The 24,375-nt window shown below is 40.1% G+C and overlaps 1 protein-coding gene across 2 annotated transcripts in view; it reads left to right on the plus strand.

Annotated features, from left to right (window-relative positions):
• Window positions 1–22,859, plus strand: part of ctnna2 (catenin (cadherin-associated protein), alpha 2) — a 337,649-nt gene extending 314,790 nt beyond the window's left edge. For both annotated transcript variants that reach the window (XM_044346939.1, XM_044346937.1), the window contains 5 exons: window positions 177–290; window positions 9,470–9,651; window positions 11,315–11,420; window positions 20,071–20,205; window positions 21,714–22,859. In XM_044346939.1, the coding sequence (XP_044202874.1) occupies window positions 177–290; window positions 9,470–9,651; window positions 11,315–11,420; window positions 20,071–20,205; window positions 21,714–22,001 (825 nt within the window). In that variant the 3' untranslated portion in view covers window positions 22,002–22,859. The remainder of the gene's footprint in view (window positions 1–176; window positions 291–9,469; window positions 9,652–11,314; window positions 11,421–20,070; window positions 20,206–21,713) is intronic.
• Window positions 22,860–24,375: the final 1,516 nt, after the last annotated feature.

A 24,375-nucleotide genomic window follows, 5' to 3' on the forward strand; every position in this document is an offset into this window, starting at 1 on the left:
CACAGGTCAATGCATACTGTCTTTTACACATGATTGCAGTACAACAGGGCATAGAGGCAAAGAAAATTGCCCTTTTCAGCTGTCAGTTTAGGAGTTGTATGATTTCTTTTTTCTTTTTCAGTTCTTGCCTTGGTCTCTGACTGTTTGACCGACTTTGTCTCTTGTGTTTTTCACAGACACCAGAGGAACTGGAAGATGACTCTGACTTTGAACAGGAGGACTATGATACTCGCAGCAGGACCAGTGTCCAGACTGAAGATGACCAGCTTATTGCTGGACAGAGTGCTCGGGTAAGTGGATGTTCGCTTCCCCACTGTGCTACAACTTCTCAGTCAGGTCAGATTGGAACAGAAAAAAACAACATATATTCGGTTTGCGTAAAGGCTGGGCAAAAAGCCCAAATTCATCATGTAATAGACCGCTGTTTTATTGCTTCAATAGCAGGCTGAGGTGGAAGTTGAACTGCATCCCACCCCGACACCCACCCCTGTTCTCTGGCCATACTTGAATCGATTCATCCAACTAGTTCCACTTACATAGCATGAAAGTCCATTTAAATGATCCTAACAAGTGGGATTATTTTTAATAAACACTGTTTAGGGATGGCAGGTGTAAAATTGCAATCATAAACAAAGCAGTAATTACTAAATTCCCTTCAGATGGCAGACAAAACACAAAATACAGTATAGTACTGTGCCAAGGCCTCCGTCATGATCACCAGGGTCTGGGCTTTGTCGCACATTAGCAATTTTTCACTTGGGCCCAGCTTAAAGAACATTAAGAGGGTACCAGTGCTTGCTTCCCTCCAGCAACACAGAGGCTCTAGCGGTGTGTTGCATGTTGAATGGATTGTGGATGGCAGGAGTGTGACTTGGCCCAATGCCTCTCCCCGTGGCACAGGCCTGTATTATACAGTCTGGGCCTCTACACAGTATGAACTCTCGGGGGGGGGGGTAATGCACAAAGAAGGGAAAAATAAATAAAACCAAAACGGCAGCTTATTGTTGCTAAATCTATGTACTATATAGCTATAGCCCCAAATGTAATGCCTTTTGACAGAAGTTAAAACAAAAACAACCAACTTAGGGCCTAGGCCACTGCTAGCAGGCAACCCGTCTGAGTGAAATGCTTAAGGGTAACAACAACCACTGTACATTAAAGTGAGATTATGTAACTTTTGCTTAACAGCCACACGAGGCAATTATGGGATAATGGAAGATTGAATCTTAGCATAACGGTAGCACAAGTCGAGAACAGTCAGAAAGTCAGAAAACTGAATCAATCAGCAATATCTAGTTTAAGTTTGGTAAAGTAAAGTTAGCTAACCACCTTAAGCTACTGGTCATACCAGACCAAGTAGGTGTAACTGCGAAACCCTGTTTCAGCATGATGAATACCACTTGTTCATGAGGATGTGCAATTTCATGAGGTTTGACCATCTGTATAATCAATGCCCCTAAAATTGCCATAGAAGGTTACCTGTTCCACTCCTTTAATGGGCAAATTAATTCCTAGAAATGTTACCAAAGAGTTAAAAAAAGAGACTTTCACGTAGCTTCAGGTCATGCTTTCGGAAAATAACTAACAAAAACAACAAATTTAGCAGTGTGAGTATTCTTATTAGAGGATCCTAACCAATAATAAATTATTATCACTAGTTGTAGTCGTAGTAGTAGTAGTATTACTGTCAACAACATGCCATCAGAGTAGTGTGACAGAGGTAAAGAGGGAATGGTTAGATGCTAAAGTAATGACTAATATGGCAGTCAAGTAAAGGTGAGAGTCATGGAAATATTTGACAAGGGAAATTATAACCTGCAGTAAGTGATGTTACACTGCCTGGTGAAACAGAGGATGATACTGAATAGAGACCTGATAAAAGACCCTGAGGCAGCTGTGGGAGTGAGATAATTTTCATACAGAAATGTCAAAGTTGCTTTAATGAAACAAATCTAAGAAATCTAAGTAAATTGGCAAGCCATAATGATGATGATGACATAGTAAAGAGAATATGAAGTTTGTTTTAGTTTTTGTGAAATATGTTTTATTTTAGTTCTTTTCTGTCTTAAATTCATTTACATTAAGGCATTATGTAAATTTTTAAGTCAACTGGGGAGAAAGCAGGTCTGGACCATTCATTTATTTGTTCATTTATTTTAAAAGAGAAAATTCTAAGTCTTAGAAAATTGATGAATTCGACAAGTTCTCTTTAACCATTCATAAATGCCACTTAAGAACAACACACAAGCAGTTCTTGCGTGAGACCTAGTGTTGACAACTGGTAAAAAAAATTTAAAAAAGGGAACAGCCAACATCAGTCTCCTGTGTCCAAGTCACACATTTTGTAGACACCTCCATGCGCCCTGACCACTTCTCTACAATGTTTTGTGGCTCAATATCAATGTCACACCTCTTGTGTTTGCTCCTGACAGAGAGGAGTCATAATTTCACACAACTATAGATCCTTGTCAGTTAAACGTAAACATAAGCTGTATTTGGGGATTTGAACCGATGACTTATGAATAATGCGTTTTTTTTGCGAGGAAGACAATTTGTTGCATCATGTTTCCACATTTATTCAGAAGACCTTACTTGACTCAGAGAAATTCAACCAATGTATTTTGTAGCCCTAATAAAGACAATATATATAGATAATATAATATATACCAAAAATGTAAAACAGCATTTTATGGTTTTGTATGTGTAAAGTAAAATATAATCAAAATTCAAAACAATCATATTAATCCCAATGGATAAAGTGTTATTTCCTCCTAGTTAGTCAAGAATGCAAGTTTTATCTAATTAATCATTCATTTCAACTGTTCATCTATGATGTAACTCTTAAAAGTTTACCATTGTCAAGTCAGAAATCCAACCATGAACAAAAAGAACAGACCCGGGCTTTGGGTGCACAAAAGTCGCTCCAAGAAGTCTGTGGGGGTCCTGGGTGTGAAGTGCTCTGAGTTTGTTGTATGGATACTCCCACAAAGGCTCCCGCAGAGTAACATTGCAGAGCCATCTGAGCTTAGATGCACCAGCGCTGCTACACAAAAGAGCTTCACAGAACCAAACTGTTAACTAGTTTTCCTGGCGCTTAACTGTGCTTTGAGTGGGCAGCTCTTCTTGGGAACAGTTGGAAATCTCAGCATGTCCCTTTGTCATAACTTGTTACTGTAATTCTGTGATATAAGGTGGATTATAGGGTGACATGGCTGAATGTAATGATTGTACACGCACACTTACACACACAAGCTTGCATTGAATAAATGTCCAATAATGCATCGCTGCGTATTATCAAGCGTGATTGCTCCTATTTGTACATTTCGTTCGCATTATTGTTTAGCACATACTATACATCTGGCAGCATGCTTCTCACACACTTAATTGATATCGCCTGTTTTTCCACTCATAGACATTGTTATGCCCTCAGAGACTAAACATTTACACACGCAGAAGACAAGCACATCCATAAAAGATGTGTTTGCCGCGAACCACTGGTGATCTGCCCAGACGGCCCCAGCCTGTCGTGTCAGGATAAAGCTTGCTGTCCTCTCATGGTCATGCCAAGTGCACGCTGGCGCACTGTGCTTCTACTCAAACAGACAAGAGGAAGCGTAATCCATTTTCTCCATAGGAGCTGACATGAGCACACTGAGGTTTACAGTCATGATCCCTCCAAGCCCTTCCAGTGTGCAGGTATCACACACAGGACACAGGCGTAATATCTCCCTCTCACTTTCTCCATCTTGCTGTCTCTCTCTTGCTCAGTGTAGAAAGAAATCAAATCAAGTCCAGGGCAGTCCCAGGAGCCTTTGTTCCCAATGTTTTGCCTTGTGTGGTGCTCCACTTGTCACTTCTATTACACGTACGCATAAAGCAAAGTTATTAGAGCAAACATGCATAATGAGAAAGCAGAAAAACACACAGGGGAAGGAGGCCTGTACATAGTGTGTTTTTCTATTAGAACATGCAGACACAAACTCTCCTTCTATAACACACCACGGATAATGCACAGGGAACCAAACACAAAGCCCTTTCCCCTACACACATACACACACACACACACACACACACACACACCTAACATCTCTTAACACAGTGATTGGATAACACTGTTGATAGGTCATCCATAAAATTGAACTCTGAGTGTCTGGGCAGTTTATTTCAAATGAAACAAATTAAAGTCATTTCAAGACGCCGCACTCAGTGAAGAAACCCGGAAAGCGCTCTAATCCCTGCAGACGTAGCCGAGTTGCACAGTGTATTGGCACAGCACTCCCTCGGCTGGATTTGCCACTATGTTAAGCTCCCAAGGCCTGCTCCTTGTTGTTATCAGTAAAGTAGGGGAAGGGATTTGGGGATAAGTGAATTCTAGAGAGCATGGGAGGAGGAAGGGAGGGAGGGGGGCTTCACCAAGTGCCTTCCTGCTCCCCTGACGTCCCAATTGGCTCATGTGTTTACCCCTGTGCTCCAGCTTTCTTTTGTGTTCAGAGCCCTTCGCTCTCTCTTCCTCCTTGACTCTCTCTTTTGTCACACCATTTTCAGAGTGAATTGGAATACCAACAAAATCCCTTACTCTCTCTCCCCAACCTCCCTTGATCCCTAATTTTAGAAAAGGAATTTTCAAACCAAATTGTTGAGTTTCAAGAGACTTTTTGTTCCCTTTAGCTGTTTGGTAGTGCAGTTTGTCTTGGTTTGATACAGCTCTTTTGTGCAGAAGATTCTGATTCTCAATTTACATTCTTTATCTGTCTCGTTACAATGACAATTAGCAAAACTATAACTTCACCTCTCAGTGGTGTACCCACCATTTTGACACCAGCGGCACACCATTCGGTGTAATTATAGAAATTAAGTGAATAATTGATGCCTCAACAGTTGGGTGCAGGAATGATATAAGCAGCAAAGATATGCTAATGACCACCCCCGAGTCCTGAAGTCAGAGTTCTACCTTGTGGCAAAGCACATCCACCTCTGTCGCTATTGATTAGGCAGCAATTATAGTACAGCATTGCCTACATTATATTTTTGGCTACATTAAACATGAACATGTAATCAGCAAACCATACCCCACAGAGCTGCTGAATACTCAGAGCCACAAGCTGAGTGCACAAGCACTCTTAAGCCCCTTTCACACATGCAGTCTATCCCTGACATTTTCAGGAACATTTCCTGCATGGGGTCATGTGTGAATGGGAGCAAGGTTCAATATTCAGGGAAATCTGTACCACCTGGGAAAATACCAGTACAGCTGTGTTGTGAATGAGGACAGCAACATTGCAAGGACAAGCACATAAAAGGGTTACGCCGAGCTGACGAAAGACACTTTCACGTGGAGCAAGCGAACCAATCACAAGACTCCGCTGATGACGTATTTGAATCAGCAACTTGCTTTCATGGGTGATTTGTCTCGCAAACTTGTTGGATATTAAAAACATTACAAGAACATTGGCACCGGACAACAGCTCCTCGCTCACCATGTTCCTGAAAATAATAAAAGAACACATTCATGTACATCCAGCCTTGCCCCATCTTCTTCTTCTTCTTCCGTTGAGTTTTAGTTAGTGTTGCATGAATGCCAACTGCTGGGCTGTCCCTTTCCCCATCTATTCCGGCATTACCATGGCATGTGTGAAAGGGTGCAAGACAGAAATGTTCCTGAATGTAGCAACATTTGTGAATAGTGAAAATCACTAGCGGTACCTGAAATGTGGTCCCAGTAATTTACCTGGAACTATGTGTGAAAGAGGCATTTAAGTGCCTGGACTAAAATGCCTTTTGTATTCTTCAAGTTTATATTTTGAAATAATTGTACTATTATTCACACAGCTGCGGATTAAAAAAAGGGTATAGTTGAAATCAACAAAATTGAAAAAAACTCTATTATAAGACACAGCAAGTGTTAATGTTGAATGAGACAAACTAAAACAACCTGGATTTTAAAATTCAGTCCACAAACTCACGAGGATTATCATGTAGACTATTTACAATGTTGATATTTTGAGTCTTAGCACTGACCTTGTCACACTCAAAAAGTAAACACCAAGCTTAGCGCAGCAGGGAGTGGGGAGTGACCATACTAACTTCCCCCCCCAGAGAAAGCTAGACTTAGAGCCTACAGATATGATGCTGGGGCCTTTGAAATACAATATAAGCAGTAACAGCAACAGCAATAGCAGTGTTACTTTCAAGCGAGCAGTGTGGCAGCAGGCATGCAGCAAAAAAAGTCAGCAGATCACTGCACGCAGCCAAAATCAATGCATGCATTGCATCGGATATATATTTTGCAGTGATACAGTTATATCACCCCTTGACAAATAACATATTTGGTGATTTTTTAATTGAAAAAATGTAAACACAGCCTCTCTGGGTTATTGAACATAAAACACAATATTTTCAGCAAACATTAAGGCATAGATACTTTTTATGTCATAAATGGAACAAAAATAAAAACATCATTGTGGCATGTGCAAAAGTTTAGGTACCCTACATAGTCAGTACTTAGTAACACCCCCTCTGGCAGATATCACAGCTTGCAAACGCTTTTTGTAGCCAGATAAAAGTCTTTCAGTTCTCGTATTTGGGATTTTCTCCCATTCTTCCTTGAAAAAGGCTTTTAGTTCTGCAAGATTCTTGGTCCATCTTGCATGCACAGCTCTTCTAAGATCTACCCACAGATTTTCAGTTATGTTTAAGTCAGTGGACTGTGATGGCTATTCCAAAACCTTCAGCTTGCGTCTCTTGAGGTAGTCCATGGTGGTTTTTGAGGTATGTTTAGGATCATCATCTTGTGTAGAAACCATTCTCTTTTCAGCTTCAGCTGTTTTACAGACAGTGTGATGTTTGCTTACAGAATTTGCTGATATTTAGTGGAATCCATTCTTCCCTCCACCCGTGCAATGTTTCCTGTGCCTCTGGCTGCAATACAACCCCAAAGCATGATAGATCCACCCCCATGCTTAACAGTTGGCAAGGTGTTCTTTTCATAAAATGCTGCTCCTTTTTTCTCCAAACTGCTGATTGTGGCCAAAGAGTTTTATTTTAACTTCATCAGTCCACAGCACTTGTTTCCAAAATGCATCAGGCTTCTGTAGATGTTCCATTGCAAACTACTGACGTTGGATTTTATGATGAGAATGCAGGTAAGGTTAGGTTCTTCTACTGACTCTTCCATTAAGGTCTTGTGGAAAATCTTCCTGCAAGTTTTTTGCAGTCAAATGGGGATTTTGATTTGCTTTTCTGACCAGCATAGAAGCAGTTCTCTCCAAGAGTTTTCTTGATCTTCCAGATCTCATCTTGACCTCCAGAGTTGCCCTAAACTGCCATCTCTTAATTACATTTCGCAATGTGGAAACTGCAAGCTGACAACGCTTCCCCTGCATTGTGGGCATCAGTAACTTTCATTTTCAGAGTCTTACACAGCTGCTTAGAGGAATCTATGGTTGCTGTGTGTCTGCACAAGGTTGGAAGAGTCAGAGTATTTGCAAAGCTTTGAAACTGGCACCAGCTGACATTTCCTAATGACAATTGTTGAAATGCCTCAGGCCTAACAAGCTGATCAATGGCTGAGACACTGTAGAAAGAATCTGAGGCTTTGGAACTTTTTAGGTGCCCAAACTTTTGCACATGCCACAATGATGTTTTTATTTTTTTATTTTTGTTCAGTATATGACATAAAAAGTATCTATGCCTTAATGTTTGCTGAAAATGTTGTGTTTTATGTTCCATATCCTAGAGAGGCTGTGTTTACATCTTTTCAATTAAAAAACATATATTATTTCTCAAGGGGTGCCCAAACTTTTGCATACAACTGTAAGCAGTGTGAGCAGATTTGGGTTGAGTGGCTTAACTAGCCATCAGGTTTCAAGAGGACTACTGCTTAAAGTTTAGTTGCAAAAGCCCATTAACAAAGCCAAAAATGCGTAATTGAATTTAGGGATCTGGCCGTTATGTTAATTAATGAACCTATGGAGGTATGTTTGACTTGTGGATGGACAGCTATACATGTTTTGTCATAGATGGAATAAATGGTGGTGCAGGAGACCCAGAGCCACTGCCTGCCGTGTTAGACCCGTAACACATGCAAACACACCTGCACCGATCTGTTTTAAACTGTTGATTTCTTATTGTTTAGTCTAAATACATATCAACTTGGTATTTGTTTTAAATGTGAGCAGTGTTTTCACCCCACACTCTGTTTAATGGGATTTGCTACTGCGCTGTTGTTTGTGTGTCTTGGCACAAGCAGCAGAGGAAATCTACACTGGGCTTGAGGGGGCTGGTTTTGCTTGTTTGTTTATGGCGTTCGTGTTTTTTCAAGCTAACCGCCACCAAAGCTTTGCAACACTCAGCTCACAGAGTGATCAGTAGGCCAGAGCTCATGGACACGTCTGTTGGCCTCTGATGAGAAAGTTCTACCCCCATGCTTCTCTATTTCTGCCCGTAATTTCAATTTTCTCTTTCTCTCTGTTTATTTCTTTCGGAGAATTTCAGGAGGACAAGTCATCTATATTTTTTGTTTTGATTTTCCTCCTGACACATCTACCAGGGGACCTGAGCAAAGTGATGCACTTTCTCACTGAGCTCACCCCGCACCCCTACTCACCAGCTTTGCTGTGAGAGAGGGAATGAGGAAGAGGGAAAAGAAGGACGAGGGCAATTATTTCATTAAGAGAATAGCAATACTTGGAGGACAGTCAATAAAAGATGAGGTAAAAAACAATGGTGACTTTTCTTTTTTTACTGTACTCGTTTTCTCTTTCTGCCTCTCGAGTCAATATAATCGACCTAATGGAAACCAGGTTACTCTTCCTTCCATCCCACCTCCCTGACATAATGTTGAACAAATGCATTATTCATTCTCTGGTCTAAGAAGCGAGGTAATTATACATTTATCTCCCAAATAATACCGGGTCTTTACTGCGCCTGTGACCTTGCCAAAAGATTTATGCCATTTTGGACCTGCCCCCAAAGGCCGCTGAGAGAGCAAATGTATTCTTATAGAAGAAAAAATGAAGGCAAAAATGGATTTGCTTTTTATGGGTATAAGATGTCAAGGGGTTTGAAAAGGTCCAGTCATTAAATGTAAAGTTTAGAACTTTATTTTGAAGCGTTTCAGAAGGGCAGGGATAGTCAGACTCAAAACTTAATGTTCAAGTTTTGTAGGGCGGATTAAAAAGTAGACTGGACAAAAAAAAAAAAAAAAAATGGAACAAATGGTGCTACAGCTCTCTTTTGTATATTCTTTTCTTTATATGTACGTGTTCTCTTTAACTAATCCCTCTTCTTATTCGCCCTTTTCCTCATTTCCCTATCGTTCTCTCTTTATCTCCTTTACCTAAATTCTTCTCCTCTGGCATTTCCCTCATTCTGAGCCATCTTCCCAATTTATTCTGCACAAATTTACTCCCTTACTACTTCCTCTTCCTCTAATGCTTTTGTTTCCTCTACACTCCTGTGTTGCCTGCAGGCCATCATGGCACAGCTTCCTCAGGAGGAGAAGGCCAAGATTGCTGAGCAGGTGGAGAGCTTCAGACAGGAGAAGTGCAAGCTAGATGCAGAAGTGGCCAAGTGGGATGACAACGGCAATGACATCATTGTGCTGGCCAAGCAGATGTGTATGATCATGATGGAGATGACGGACTTCACCAGGTAAAACTGACATGGGAAAAGCAATAAGATTTAAAGTCCCTCCACTCCACTGTTTTACTTATTGTTACTTCACTCTCTTGTTTGTCCCTCACTGTGCAGAATGATGTATGTGCAGAGTTTGACAGAGTTTTAAACCACTTATAGCACTATTGAGCAGTGTTTTTATGAATGAGACTCTCACATGAACATGCCAGCCTGCTGATTATCGGTTTTGTGGTGATAAAGCACCATAAAATGTGATAGTACTCCAGTCAATGCTGCTAGCAAACAATCATGGCTTTAAACAATGCACAATTTAAAATGTTTTTAAAAATCAGCTTCACAGAAAGTTTTATAAGAAATGAACATGTTTGTGTGGAATACGTACTAGCATGATTTTGTGGCATCACAGCTACTATGGGAGCCAGTCATAGTGTAGTATCTTTTACAAAATGTGATGTGGAAACTTAAAACCTTCACCACCCATACACTGAAAAAATCTTCAGTGAAATAGGAGACATGTTGTGTCTGACAGCTACATTTTTGAAATGAGCAATATTTGTATATTCATAGATTCTGTATTTCTGGAGAAGGAGTAAAAGTCATTTTTAAAAAATTTTTAACAAGGTAATTGGGTTTTTTTGTAGAAATGTTTTATATATCTTAAAACATGTCTGGAGCAGATTTTTAAATTAAACCAAAGTGACAGCAAGCTGGATTGCTGAGAAACAATCTCACCTTTGTGATGCTCCATGGCTGTACACCGGGCAGTGACCCAGACAAACTTTTTTTTGATCATGACTATGTGGTGTTGCTGTGATTCAAAGATATATTGTAATAGCTACAGTGGTTTGTTTACATTTAGTCTTGTATCTTATGTTTTCTAAAAGCCAACAGCTTTGCTCTCAATCTCCCCCATCTGGCATCAGCATATCTTGGAAATCCTTCATGTCTAACTGATGGTTATCTGTCTCATGCATGGAGTTGTGATGCACACCACAATTATATGACATGGGACAAAACCTGCTCCCCAAAAAAGAATGAAAATTTAGAGCCATGAGTGATTAGTCATGAGTGATTATGGCTGTGGTGCTGTGACTGCACCATTATTACTTGGCATTGACCCCAGTGATTCAGATTGGCATGAACAAACTGAGGGGAAACTTCTCAGCACTGACTAAAAATGAGACATTACACACAGACAAACACACTTATCTTTGCCACATTAACTTCCCCTGTGCCGGCGATTAAAAAAAAGAAAAAAAAAGAAAGAAAAAAGAAAAGAAAGAGAAAATAGAACACATATTACAAGCTCAGTTGTTGGCTCTTATTTCCCTTTCCTGTTTTATTTTCCTTCCGTAACCGCTCTGAATAGTCCCTTGTTTTGCTCTTGAAACCTTAAATCTTTTATTTTCTATTGGTTCAAAGCACATGTCTATGATACATCATTAGAGACAAAGGTATACTGTATTTGTTACATCCATTATCTGGTGAATCGTCTGTTGTTAGTCGGTTGTAATGTATTATATTCCTCCTGTCAGCAACAGCAAATTAGCTGCTGTACGAGTTTGTATGACACAGGGGTGAGATCAGTCTTTAAAGGGAAGCTCTGCATGTCTTCTGCCTCTGCAACTCCACCCACATTCCCTTTTTTCTTCTTTTCTCACTCCTTGAATTTTCCCAGAGGCAAAGGCCCCCTGAAGAACTCGTCAGATGTGATTAACGCAGCTAAGAAGATTGCAGAGGCTGGTTCCAGGATGGACAAGTTGGCCCGTGCTGTTGCAGATCAGGTAGCTTTGCAACTCCATTTGTGTCTGTCACTGTCATTTTTATCGTTATACTTTCCATCAGTCTGAAATTGTCTCCGACTTTGTCATTGTAGCTGGCGGCGGAGCAAATTCTGAGTTAGACTAAGTGGGCATGGTCATTGGAAATCTTTAATGTGGGCACTGACGAGCCCAGCTGGAGCGGTGGGCTGTATTGCCGCATGACTTTGTCTTCCAATGGGGCCAACACTGAGAGAGCAAGACAGCAGAACCAAGTTGTGTCTCTAATATAATTAGTTCCCAACCAAGGTGTTGCATTCATTATCAGATGAGTACCTCTCTAAAACACGCTGACAGACCATTTTCAATATCTAATCAATCAGTGCTGTGCCTAGGGTAGATGGGAGTGCAAAAAACCTAGGTGTGTACAATGTGTATGTGTGTGTACAGCAAATGAAGTGGGAGTTATTTCAGAATGCTAGCAGCACTCCAGGTAATGCATAATGTTCTTCTTCATTTCATCTGTCTCTAATAAGCAGTGAGAATAAACTTAGGCACAAGACTCACTGATTTATTAAGGCAGCCTGTTGTCATTATAATTGCAACTGCTGTTAGCGAGCAAACCTTTGGAATAATTATTGTTGGTTTCACTATCACACACTGGGTTTCTTTCTTATGCCTCTAAGATGCTGAACAAATATTGGAGCTCACATCAAAATTTAAAATAATCAAATCATTTTCAGAAGTCATGCAACTAACATGAGGCCTGTACACATGTTCACCAAAAAAGCTGCTCTACCTTCAGTATCATGTACCAATTTAAAGAGTTGCTACACTCAGTTTTTTTTTTCTTTTTCTCTTTCAAAATTTAATAAGAGGGAAAACACCTTGAGATTTTCAAGATGGTCCTCAAAAATGTAATTTTCACTCAGTGAATCCTATTTAAGTCTGCAGAATCCTTAAAATGATATATTTAACCTGCATTCATTGATTTTTTTTTTGGCCCCTTGGGGCAGCGCAATAAGCTGTAAACACAACAATCACATATAATTACCTTACAGAGTTAATATAGCAAATATGTCAACAAACAGTGGCTTGTTTACTCATCCAGCAGAAACGGAGAGCATTAGCATTCAGTTAATATAGTGTTTCTGGCCACCTGATGAATGTACTGTATGTCCAGTATTCACTCTTCTGTCGGCTCTGTTTTGGTCTTCACCAACTCCTGAGGGAAATATCCGGCTCTTTGCTCCACTACGTTCACCAGTTAGTCACTAACTTTGTCTGTCTGTTGTCCTGTGCTGGGCAGGTAGCCTGCTGCATCTGAAAATGACACCAATGAGAGCAATGAGACAAAATAAAAACAGTAAACAGCTGAGGGAAACACCAGAGTCTGGTCAAAATGATCCGTGACCCCTTTCACATTATACACAGTCATTTGAGCCACTGTCGATACAAAAATATTGATTATATCAGCTTTAATAGTAGATAATGTCTGTCTGGGTCCTTCAAAATACACATAATTATTGGGATAGATACAAGTGCCAGACAGTTTTTCATTCATTGTTAAAAATGGTTTAAAAAAAGGGAATCTGGATATAGACCAGGTAATAAAAAAAACTTGTTCTTCAGTCCGCGACCTTACCTTCCACCAAATGTAATTAAAATATGTTAACAAGCTTTTGAGATGTCGTGCTAGCCAAGAAAAAAAAAACATGACTGAAAAAATAACCTGCTGTGCAGTATATTACCCTGAACCCAGCATGGGAAAACTTTCTATGCTTTCATCAGTATTTCTTGTGAAAGTATTTTATTCTTATTAGAAACCTTCTATTCATTTAGGAAGCATGCTCCTTTCCAGGGTACTGTATGTTCCTGAGAGGTTACATAAAGTACACATAAAGGACACACTATATTAGTATTAAAAGATGATTTTCACCATCGACTGTGCATTCTCATTATTTCCTCCTTGCCTTCTGGCGACAATATGAAATTTCATAACATTATACTGTGTATCACCAAGTCCTCTGCTGTGAGCACAGCACTGAATTCCTGTCACTTTGAGTAGCCTTAGACTATACTGAGCTTCCAGCTGACCAGAAGGCATCTTTAGTCAGAGCTGGCACCATTCTCCTCATGTCACACTGTCCTGCTCTCCAGAGCATATTGCACTACAGAGCAAAGTTTCAGGCTATGAATGCATAAACTCTGTTTATTATGCAGTAATTACCACAAACAGAGAGATGAAAAACAAAGTGAGAGTTTCAATCTGTATGAGCCTTATATATCAACATTTTTTCATGTTTCCATGTGTGAACATTTGTTTCAGAAAGCAGGTCTCAGTCTGTGTCACAGCTTGTGTGTGTTGTTGAGAGCAGGATCTGGGACGGAAAGGACAAAGTAGGCATGAACTTGTGTTTGTGTGCTCATGTATTCATTTCTTGGCATGTAGGCTGCCAAGGGATGATCAGTGTTCAACAGGGTTTAGGTGGGAGTGAATCTGTCACATGGCAAATCACTGGCAGAGCCTGTGTCTGAATCAACAGTTGCTGTAATGAAAAGAGCAGGTGGCTTGCCATTTTTAATTCTCACTTAAATGGTTCCTAGACCTGTGTTTACTGAATATTCAAAGCCTTCTGTTACACTTCCAGAGACATCAGAGCTGTATTCAGGAAATAAAGAGGGTCATGAGGACCTTTTTATTTCCAACATGTATTTATTATAAAAGTGTTTTCATATGAAGCTTTTGGGGCATCTGTTTGCCATCCAATTCAGTAAATAAAATGAGTTATTAAAAGTTAAAACAGTGAAAGTTTGCTTTTATTGAGCATCTTAATGGAAGCACACAACAGATAACATAACCTTGATTATTTGTTTCTATTCCTGATGAAGACTACAAGTATTTTGCATTCACACATTATTGTAGGTAACCTGTGCTTGTCTAGAACACTGCGGCTTGACATTAAGAATAAAGGCTGCTCCGCTGCTTTCAGACAGGTCCCTTAAGTAGCAAACCTTGTCGCCATGACTCCACATCAGCCCTATTGATGAACACGTGTGAAGCAGAAGGCAATTCTGCATGGAAGGGTGGGAGGACGGCAAGCTCTTTCATAGTCATTTAAGCACAGCACTTGACGTAGAAAAACCCCTCGAGGCACCTCACCCCATTTCACTCCAGTAATGCCTTTTTTCTACTCTATTTCTCCCACTCCATTTTCCTCACTGCGCGTCATACTTTAAGTATGCCTCCTACAGACACAACCTAAATAGTAGAGGGCATCTGTACAACACGAGTGTGCCTTTTGTGAGACATACATTGATTGTTCAATGTAACGGCCCTCTGGCATGTAACAGTATGCATCATTTCGCTTTAGACGGGCAGCCTTCAGTTCCTTCAGAGTAATTCTGCAGCACCTGCTGGCTTACAATTCACCTGTGTTGTTGTTGTTGTTATCTGAAAATAAATATTAAGCCTGGTTATGTTCTATATTTGTTTTATTGTCAACAAATCCTTTAAAAAGAAGGAAACCAACGATGATACTATACTGTCTGTACTCAGCATCAAACCTATTCATTTCTTTTAAACAGATGTACATCTTTTAAAATAAACTAGATGTCCATGATACTGAAGGAACATGACGCTCAGTGCAATAGTTTGGCTCACTGATTTGTTTTATATTTTATAAAATATCATCAATAGAGGCCTAGGGCACAGTAGTGGGATGGATTCATTGTTGGTTTGTATCTTTTTATGTGATTTTTTTGACAGCAAGATAAGTTTAGAGTATCACCAGCCTCCATCCTTTCACTCTGATTTCCTCTGCTGGATTAATTTATTTGTCCTTCAGGAACAGTTTTCTTTTGCATTGCATTCATGTAAAGTTTCATGTTGACGCTAAATATTCATTCTATGACGTACTCCTGGTTTTACTTTCGTGTCACAGCAGAAGCCTCTGTCGCAGAGTCCAGAACAACAAGAGCAAAGCGTCTGTCCCCTCTACTGACAGCAGTGAAACCAAGTGTGTCTGATGTGTAATTAAAAGGCCTCTCAGGAAAAACAAAAACTACAGTTTAACAGGAGCAGGCTAGAGAGGAGTCAGTATCAACTAGCTTCAAAAATTAACATGGTTGCCTATTGAAAATCTTATAACTTTTGATTTTTTTTTTTTTTTTTGAATTGTCAGCTTTTCAGGAAATGAGAAAAACAGCTTTGTTTTAGTTTGAGCAATACACAAAGTGTAGTTTATTCTAAGAGGTTTTTAAAGATTTTTCTGCTGTATATTTTATATGATTTCCCATAATATGTTAGTGTCTCATCCTTTGCTTTCATTTTGAAAATATCAGAATGTAGAGTCACATTTTATGTCACTTAATACTCATGTGTCTGTTTATGAGCTTTTGAATATTTGCACTAAGTAGACTCCCTGCTTATTGAACAGGACAGCCCTGATATTTTGGACATGTGATCAATACATCAGTTAAGCCAGTGGTTCCCAACCGTGGATAAATCTGAGGTGGTTGTAAGATAAAGGTAGTGAGAAAAAAATATATATGTCTGTGTGTGTATTTTTCAGATTTTTCTTTATTTTTGTAGCTTTCTGTAAAAATCCTTCAAATTAAGCAATAGGAGAAGTAAAAAAAACACTCACTTCCTCACTGCTCACACACAAAACCATAACCATAAACTGTGAAAAGAAGTTACAAGCTGACAATGTTTTTTTTAAGGGATCACAGGCCAAAAAGGATGGGAACCACTTAGTTTATGGTGGCATCATCCCTCACCTGTCAGTTCTTGGCCATGTCAACCATCTGCATTTTCTCTTTAGTATGACTTTACTTTGACTGTGCTACTTTTACAGATCAAAAATCTGTCATAAGAAATGAAAACTCACTTTGTAGGCTCTCACATCACAGACTGACTGTCTACTGATCTGTATATTACAACATGACATGTTGCAGAGCCATTAAGGGGAAACTAGGTTCCTCTGGTTGTCCTGTTTGCTAATGGTGATGCGCCCTATTTAGAATTTCAAAGTGCATGTGGTGGAATATAACAAAAGAAGGAAAATAAGTACATTAGGAAGCCACTTGACCATAACAAGGAGTTTCAGTATGTACTAGAACACAGAATTGCTCAGTCTTTGGTGGAGATGCCAGAAACTGGATGAGAAAAATAGAAAGATTACCGGCTTTCTCGAAGAAACTGGCAGGTGACAGCTTAACATCACTGTAGTGGCCCAGTCAGCTAGAAGGCATATTGTGTAACTGTGTGTAACATGCTTTAGTTGAATCTGTCATGGCACTCTCATTTCATTTAAAAAAGCCCTCCCCTCTCTCAAATATCTTTCTTGTCTTTGTCTACTATTGGATCTGTAATGGAGCAGAGATAAGAATAGTATAGAAAAGTACCATAATTAAATAGAAACAGCAAAGATGTGAAGTTGAAAATAAAATAACAGACTAAAAATCACTATTTCTTACAATCGGAGTGATTTAGGAATGTTCAGTTTCATCCTGCTTACAAATGCAGCATCAGTGTTGAGGTGTGACTCATGTTTTGACAGACTGCCACCGTCTGATAGTGTGTTGCCCTCATTTTAGCACCAGAGTTCACATCATCGTCCTTCCTGGATTATCCTTCAGGAGTCTCATTAGTTTTGGGCCCAATTATGCAATAAAACAACTTACCTTCACCTATTTCTCTGGACTAAAACTAAAAATAATTCCCAAAATGATGAGAGAAGCGATTAGCTAATGAGGAATTTCAGAGAGGTCGAGAAAAGTGTTGGGACGGGCAGTAGTGCGTTTGGTTATTAGCAATAATTCATAATTATCATAGATAATTGTGGCGTGGCGGAGAGAACAGTAGAGTCGACTCGGTGAAGACGAACGGGGCAGAGAAGTTCCATGTCTTCCTGAAGAAACTTTGTTTCTTCCTTCTCGAGGGAATTTGAGGACGCTGGTTGCAGCAGCGGTCTTTCTTGGATCCAGGAATGTGTTCGAGTGAACACGGGCAAAGTCTCGTCTCGTCCGACGAGGGGAGTCTTCAATAAGGGGAAAATGTGCGTGGGGTACCCCCTTTAGTCAAGCTGACTCGCATAGGAACAGAAGTTACCCCTAGCTCAGTGACATGGGAAAGGTGTGTGTTTCAGGGCGTGCTCAGTTTTTAAAGGGGCGGTGATGTCATGGCTGCGTCATCAGGCCGCTAGGCTGTGCAGGAGCGTCTCCACCAATGAGAGACTGTATGTTGACTGTTCCCTGCTGAGGTGTGAAAATCGCAAAGCATCCTTGGAAATGGAGTTTGCAGAGGACTCCTATTGTCTGTAAGCAGCATTTTGGCGCTATTCCTTTGTCTCGGGGGGAAACAAAGGAAAAAGCACCTTGTGGTCAGGCCTCACAGGTTACATGTAGGCCTTCTCTGTGTGACCTTGTGGTTTGAGGCCCAACAAAAGTCAGGCAGTGAAACACACAGTATTTCCTCAGTAGTCTGTAATGAATGCTATTTCACTGTGACGGACAGAGAGAGGAGGGGGGGGGGGGGGGGCTTCAAAGGGCCTAGCAAAGTAATGGGCCGTAGTGTTTATTTACATCAACAGGGAATCGGTGGAATAAATGGACTATTAGTCAAGTGTACAATAGGGAACAATTGTGTCATGTCTACATCAAACTTGCCTGGGGCAGAAGTGTGTGTATGTGCCAGCAGTGTGAAGTGCAGTTAGCAGTGATGCTATCCAGGACTGGCGGTGCAGTGATAACGCCCAAGGAGAAGCTTCCCTCTGCCTCACTGGCTGCTCTATGAGCTAGCAGCTCCACCTCCGTCTGCATTCAATGACACTTACTCAGAGGAAGCTGCTGCTGCTGGTGGCGGCAGCCTCGCTCGTATTTACTGTGTAACTGAAAATCCTGTTCTGATAGTGGCCATAAGTATAGATGTAAACCATTCCTTGAATTGCTCTTCTCAATTATATCTGTAGGTGAAGAAACAAACATTTCACCAGACAGCAGGAAGACTGTTTTACTGGATATTTGTGACCGTCAGTGAAGGGCACTTGTGGCCAGTTGATTCTATTTGTCTTGGCACGAGAGGCCTATCCTCAGAGAGAAGGAGAGAAGATGAGCAGCTAGGAGAGCTGCAAGTCCTGGAGGGGGGTATATTCATATCACAGCTCGATGTTTAACTTGCCATCCCCCTCTACCCGAGCCCACAAGACAAGGAAATGAGCTGTGCATTTCCCCACACAGCGCTGCTGAATGTCCTAGTTAAGACCGTTTAATATTAATGGCCAGAAGAAAGGTGTTGCTACAAAATGATGCTCACAGTGTTTAAGCAGCTGATGCAGTGTTCTTTACCCACTGGGAGCTTAGTGGGCCATAGCTGACACCTGGAAGGCTTCCAGATGGAATAATAGGGGCAAACTGTGTGATAGTAGGAGACTGAAGGAGTTTGTCCTCATATTCCCTGTTGGTCCATTTGCTGCACTGTACGATTGGTTTCTTCGCTGTTGAAGTAGCATAAAGGCCAGCAGGACCAGGTCAGAACTTCTGGTTCCTAAAAAAAAGAAGAGGGACACTGGGAGTGAGTCTTCATGTGTTTCAAAATATTGTGTCCATTCATTGTTGATTGATCTGTTTTCTTCTTTTGCAACACGCTGTGACAAACTTGTTCTATGTGAAATGAATGAGTCTGACACCCTGCAGTGTAACTCAACTGTCCTCTGAAGCTCATACCTGCAGCAAACCACAACTGAAATAAATTGTCGAGCAACGTCTTCCTCACTCTGTGCAAGGAAGTGTAATTAGGAACCGAAAAATGCTGGAACCCCACTGTTTGTGTTTGGATTGTTGTTGTTGATTTTATGCTTTAAAAAGGCCTCACCATAGAGACCATTAGACCGTTCTCTACCAATCTAATTTGGTTGGTATTCACATCTTCAACCTGTTTAGGAAAAAACATACATTACACTCTTTAAAAACCAGGTGATGGTTCTGTAATAAGCAGTTTTACATTTTGCCTGGAAGTAGGCCAAAAGTTTTTGGGGCTGAAGGTCAAATCTAGTGCACCGATGGCTTTATTTGCTGCCATTATACTATTAAATATCCTTTCAATCAGTTAACCTATTGTTCGCTTTTTGTTCCATACAGATGATCCAGTGTCAACCTTGAACACAGCAAAGATATACTCAACATTTAAATCAAATTGTTCATCAAACTGAGGAAAATATAACCAAAAAAGTTGAAATGAAGTGAGCCAATGTGAAACAAACAAATTAGGCTGTGAAATCATGCAAATGGGAAGTTAGACATACTTCCTTAATGTCACACAAAGACTATGGATAGGCCAGATGTGTGTCGGACTACTTTCAGTGAAGCCAACATAAGGCCAACTTTGCAATAGCAGATATTGCGATGTAACCTCAACCTCTGCCATATTCTACATAAATGTTATTTGCGTTATCATCATCATTTTATATCACAGAATTTGAACATTGTAATGCACAAAAGAGGTTGCAGCAAAGACACTAAATGTTGGAGTAATCAGACTCAAATGAAGTATTTGCTGAGGCCTTAAAAGTACAGTATGTCAAACCACATTTGGCTGCTCTGTAAAAGCCAGTTGCCATTTACTGTATGGCTATTATTTATTTGTTTTGTGTCTTTTTCTTTTTTAATTCAGTGCCCTGATTCAGCGTGCAAGCAGGATCTTCTTGCCTACCTGCAAAGAATTGCCCTGTACTGTCATCAGCTCAACATCTGCAGCAAGGTGAAAGCTGAGGTTCAGAATCTGGGTGGAGAGCTCATCGTGTCTGGGGTAAGTCCGTCCATACAGAACAGCACATGAGCAGCTCGATATCACTGATGCTCTAGATGGGCTTTTAGGCTTGAATCACTAGACTTGACCAATATTTTATGCTCTCCGCTGTGGGTGGGCAAACCTTTTAGTTCAAGGTCACAATGAAGCTCGGAAGACCAGATGAAGGGTCATGCAGATTGAGGCTGATGCAATTATTTCAGACCGATTACCATCTAATAATACCAGAAAGATGCACCGCAGGCTTTTTTCCATTTGTATTTTTCATGCCTCATGAACCCTATTATTACTGCTCAAACTGAAATCAGTCAATTATCCCATATTGCTTACATTTGACATTTCAACTTTTCATCATCGGTTTTCCCCAGTATATAGACAATATACATTACAGAATGTTAATATATATTAGAGAATGTGAAATGAATCTGAATTTATTCAAACCTTTCCTGAAATTAAATACTGTAGCCATGCAACATAATCAGGTGATATTTTTAGTGAACTTATTAATTTTATTAATAATCTTTTATTTCTTGAAAAATAAAGAACATACATGCTCATTATTCTGCATATATCCTAGCTTAATGCTTTCACTTTTAATGAGAACTATTGATTAAATTTGACCCTCATTTCACCTCTGAATATAACAAATCCACGTGCAAAGCCGGCAGATGATTATATGAAGGGATTTAATTTCTTCATAAATCTAATACATACTCTCTAGTTCTAACAAAGGGGAAGTTGCTCAACATAGCTGCAGACAGATGTAGATGTAAGGTGGTTTTCCTTTTTTAAATAGGAAAGTTCATTCTGTATTGTTGACATAATCATGTAGTGAACTGTGATTGCCTCTAAACAGTGATCATGCAATAAAATCCTTATATCTCCCTTTATTGATAAGTATGTCAATGTCCTGAATTTAGATATTCAAGTTTATATCAGAGGAGAGAAGATGCATTTCTATTGTTTCATCTGTAAAGGGCGTCCTTATCAACTAGCTTAGTGTGATTTGTTCTACTAATTAGAATCAGGTTTCCTTGCATCTTGTGTTGCTACAATTCTTCATGATTTCTCAGGACTCGATTATAGTTTGTCTCACATGAGGTTTGCAAGCCCTGCTGTGATTTTAACCTTTTCATTGTGGCCAGCTGGAGTCCACACTCATTAAATCTAAGCAGTTGACTCGTCTCAGCGTGAGGTAGAAGGGGGCCCACTGGCCGCCAAGCCTTAAATGTCAGCCAAACAAACAGACGGAGACAGAGGTACACCTGACCCCTGCTTCCGCTAATTAGGAACTACTAAAATAAGATGTCATATAGCGAGAGCCACGTTTATATCCTGCTTAATTGCCAGTTGCGGCAAAGACCTCCTAGGTACTGTATGTAGCTAATACATCCTAATGTGTTCATTGAGTGCAAAAAAGTCAATGCCCTTTTTTTCTTTACAGAAACTTATTTGACTAGACCTCAAATGTTTCTCTTTCTCCTCCAACTCTCCTTGCCCTCTTGCAGCTGGATAGTGCCACCTCCCTGATCCAAGCAGCCAAGAACCTAATGAACGCAGTGGTGCTGACTGTAAAGGCATCTTATGTAGCCTCCACCAAGTACCAGAAGGTGTATGGAACAGCAGCCGTCAACTCACCCGTGGTGTCTTGGCGCATGAAGGCTCCTGAGAAGAAGCCATTGGTAAAAAGGGAGAAGCCTGAGGAGTGCCAGACACGTGTGCGACGAGGCTCCCAGAAGAAACACATCTCCCCTGTCCAGGCCCTCAGCGAATTCAAGGCCATGGACTCCTTCTAAAAAAAAATAAAAATTAAAAAAATCACGCTTACCCAAAAAAATAACAACAAAACATGATGGTGACAAGTTGAAGAAAAGTCCCTTTTTATATTGTGTTAACCCACCTCTGTTTGCCCTGTGTGTGCTTGGTGACACCTCAGGAGGACTACAGTACGTATTAAACTGCCACACTACGGCTCCTGTGAAGACTGTGGGCCTCATGGCTCACAGGCAGCCAGCACACACCCAACACTATTTATCGATCTTATTCTAGCTTAATATGTGAGAGCCAAAATGTGACACAAATACAACTACTTTTGAAAATATGGAAGATTAAAAAAAAAGAAACATATCAGAGGAAGAGGAAGAGTGGCATTTAAAAAAAAAATTGTGGCAGTTGATATTCTAGCTATATCATTAACGTGCTACTGACTGGCTGCTTGTATACTCATTTAAACTGTCTGAATGGAAATCCTGAATGGTTCAGTAGAGGAGTTATTCTATAGGGAATATATCAATGTTGGTATGCTCCCACTTGATATTTTTTTTTAATTTGAATGTTAACCTGTAGTGCTAGGAATAACTTATGTTTAAGATACCTGGAATTGTCGGCATCCAAGTAGTTTCCTTGTTCCTGATGATTATAATAATAATCCATACTGTGTTTTTTTCCAAAGCACACTTATGGTCTATTGTATTGCCTTTTTAAATTCAATTTATTTAATGATTACGTCACTAACTATGATGACCTTGATTGGAAGTTGTGTAGCGTATAAATATAGACAGAGAGGTTTGACTAGTTGTGGTTTGCTCAGAGAATAGAATCCCTGCATACAGTACCTTTATATTCACCCTTCTCTAATAAATCCCTCAACTTGACCCCTCAAAGTTTCATGTCTGTTTCTTACTGTCTAATTTGCAGTACTCTGGAGTAGCTACCATATCAATCCACTTCAATCAGAAGTGATTATTATAGCAGTCACTATAAATATCTGACTTAATAATTGCAGATTGAAAAGTGTGACCCATAAAAGATTCCAGAAGAGAAAAAAAATCCATTATCGCACTATAAGCTTACAAGAATAGGTGTATTGATTCAAGGTCACAGGTCAAGTCCCACTACTTCACTGTGACGTGAGGTAATTGGTCTTAGGTCAGCACTGTTAATGCTATCTTTGCGATAGTTTATCTTGTCTTCAACACAAACAGTCCACCACACTCGCCAAACTCATAAAACACAGGTAACATTGACATACAGTATTAATTTTAGCCATGCTAGCAGCACAGCTCAATGAATGGTAATGTCTGTTAGTCACTTTTGACCAGACTGAAATATTTCAACAACTATATGATGAATTGCTATGAAATTTTCTACACACATTCATGGTTCCCAGTGGATGAATCCTGTTGACTTTGGTGATTCCCTGACTTTTCCTCTGGCACCACTAGCGGATCAAATTTTTCCTTTATCCAGTAAAATATCTCAACATCTACTTGATGGATTGGTGCAACATTTTGTACAAACATTCATGGCACCTAGGTGATGAATCAATTACTTTGGCGATCCCCTAACTTTTCTTTAAGAGTAGAGTCCAGAGAGTCTAGACGTGTTCATGTTAGCATTTAGCTCAGAGCAACTCAGAGCACAGCTGTCCCTTAGTACAGCCTCAGAGCCACTAATGTGGCTGTAGATTCTTAGTCTTGTTATTATTTTCCTTAGAATAAAGTTTGCCTGTTAGACTATCATCCATATAATGAACAGTTAAAGCTGTATCTATTTCATGCAATCTCAAAGTTAACTGCTGACTATATGTCAAGGTATATAAGCTAGTATTGACCACTTAAGCCCTTGTCAATCTCTCTTAAGCCTACTGAGTTGTTAAGGGAAGGAAAGGAGGGATGGACAGAGGGGAGCAGTGGTTGGGTAGCTTAAACTCAACTGAGGCCTGAAACATTGCCAGTCAGCAAGTCAAGAAACCCTCTGAGTATAAAATTTTGAGCTCTCTAAAGGCACAGAAAGATTGGTGTGGCCAGTAAAAATGTGAAGTTTATATAGTTTGTCTGCAACCACTGAGACCCGGCTGCAAGCTCACTTCATGCCAAGTGATTCTGGTGAATTAGTTGATTTTAAGAGACAGCACAACGCATTCCTATTGGAAAGAGGCTATATCAAGCCCTTGGAGGCATCCTGCCACACCCTGCCATTAAAACAGGGAGAGCAAATCAATTGATTGCTTAACACGACCTTGATCTCTTGGGAATCAAATCAAAAGCATCGACAATTATAATTGTCCCAATAATGTCTCATGGGACAATGGTTTAGATAATTCAGTGGTTTAGTCATTGATAATGAATAAGGCTCTTTATGTACCCACATTGTACCGCTAATGGCTAT

Source organism: Thunnus albacares, chromosome 3 (assembly GCF_914725855.1).
Source record: "Thunnus albacares chromosome 3, fThuAlb1.1, whole genome shotgun sequence".
Classification (NCBI taxonomy): Eukaryota; Metazoa; Chordata; class Actinopteri; order Scombriformes; family Scombridae; genus Thunnus; species Thunnus albacares.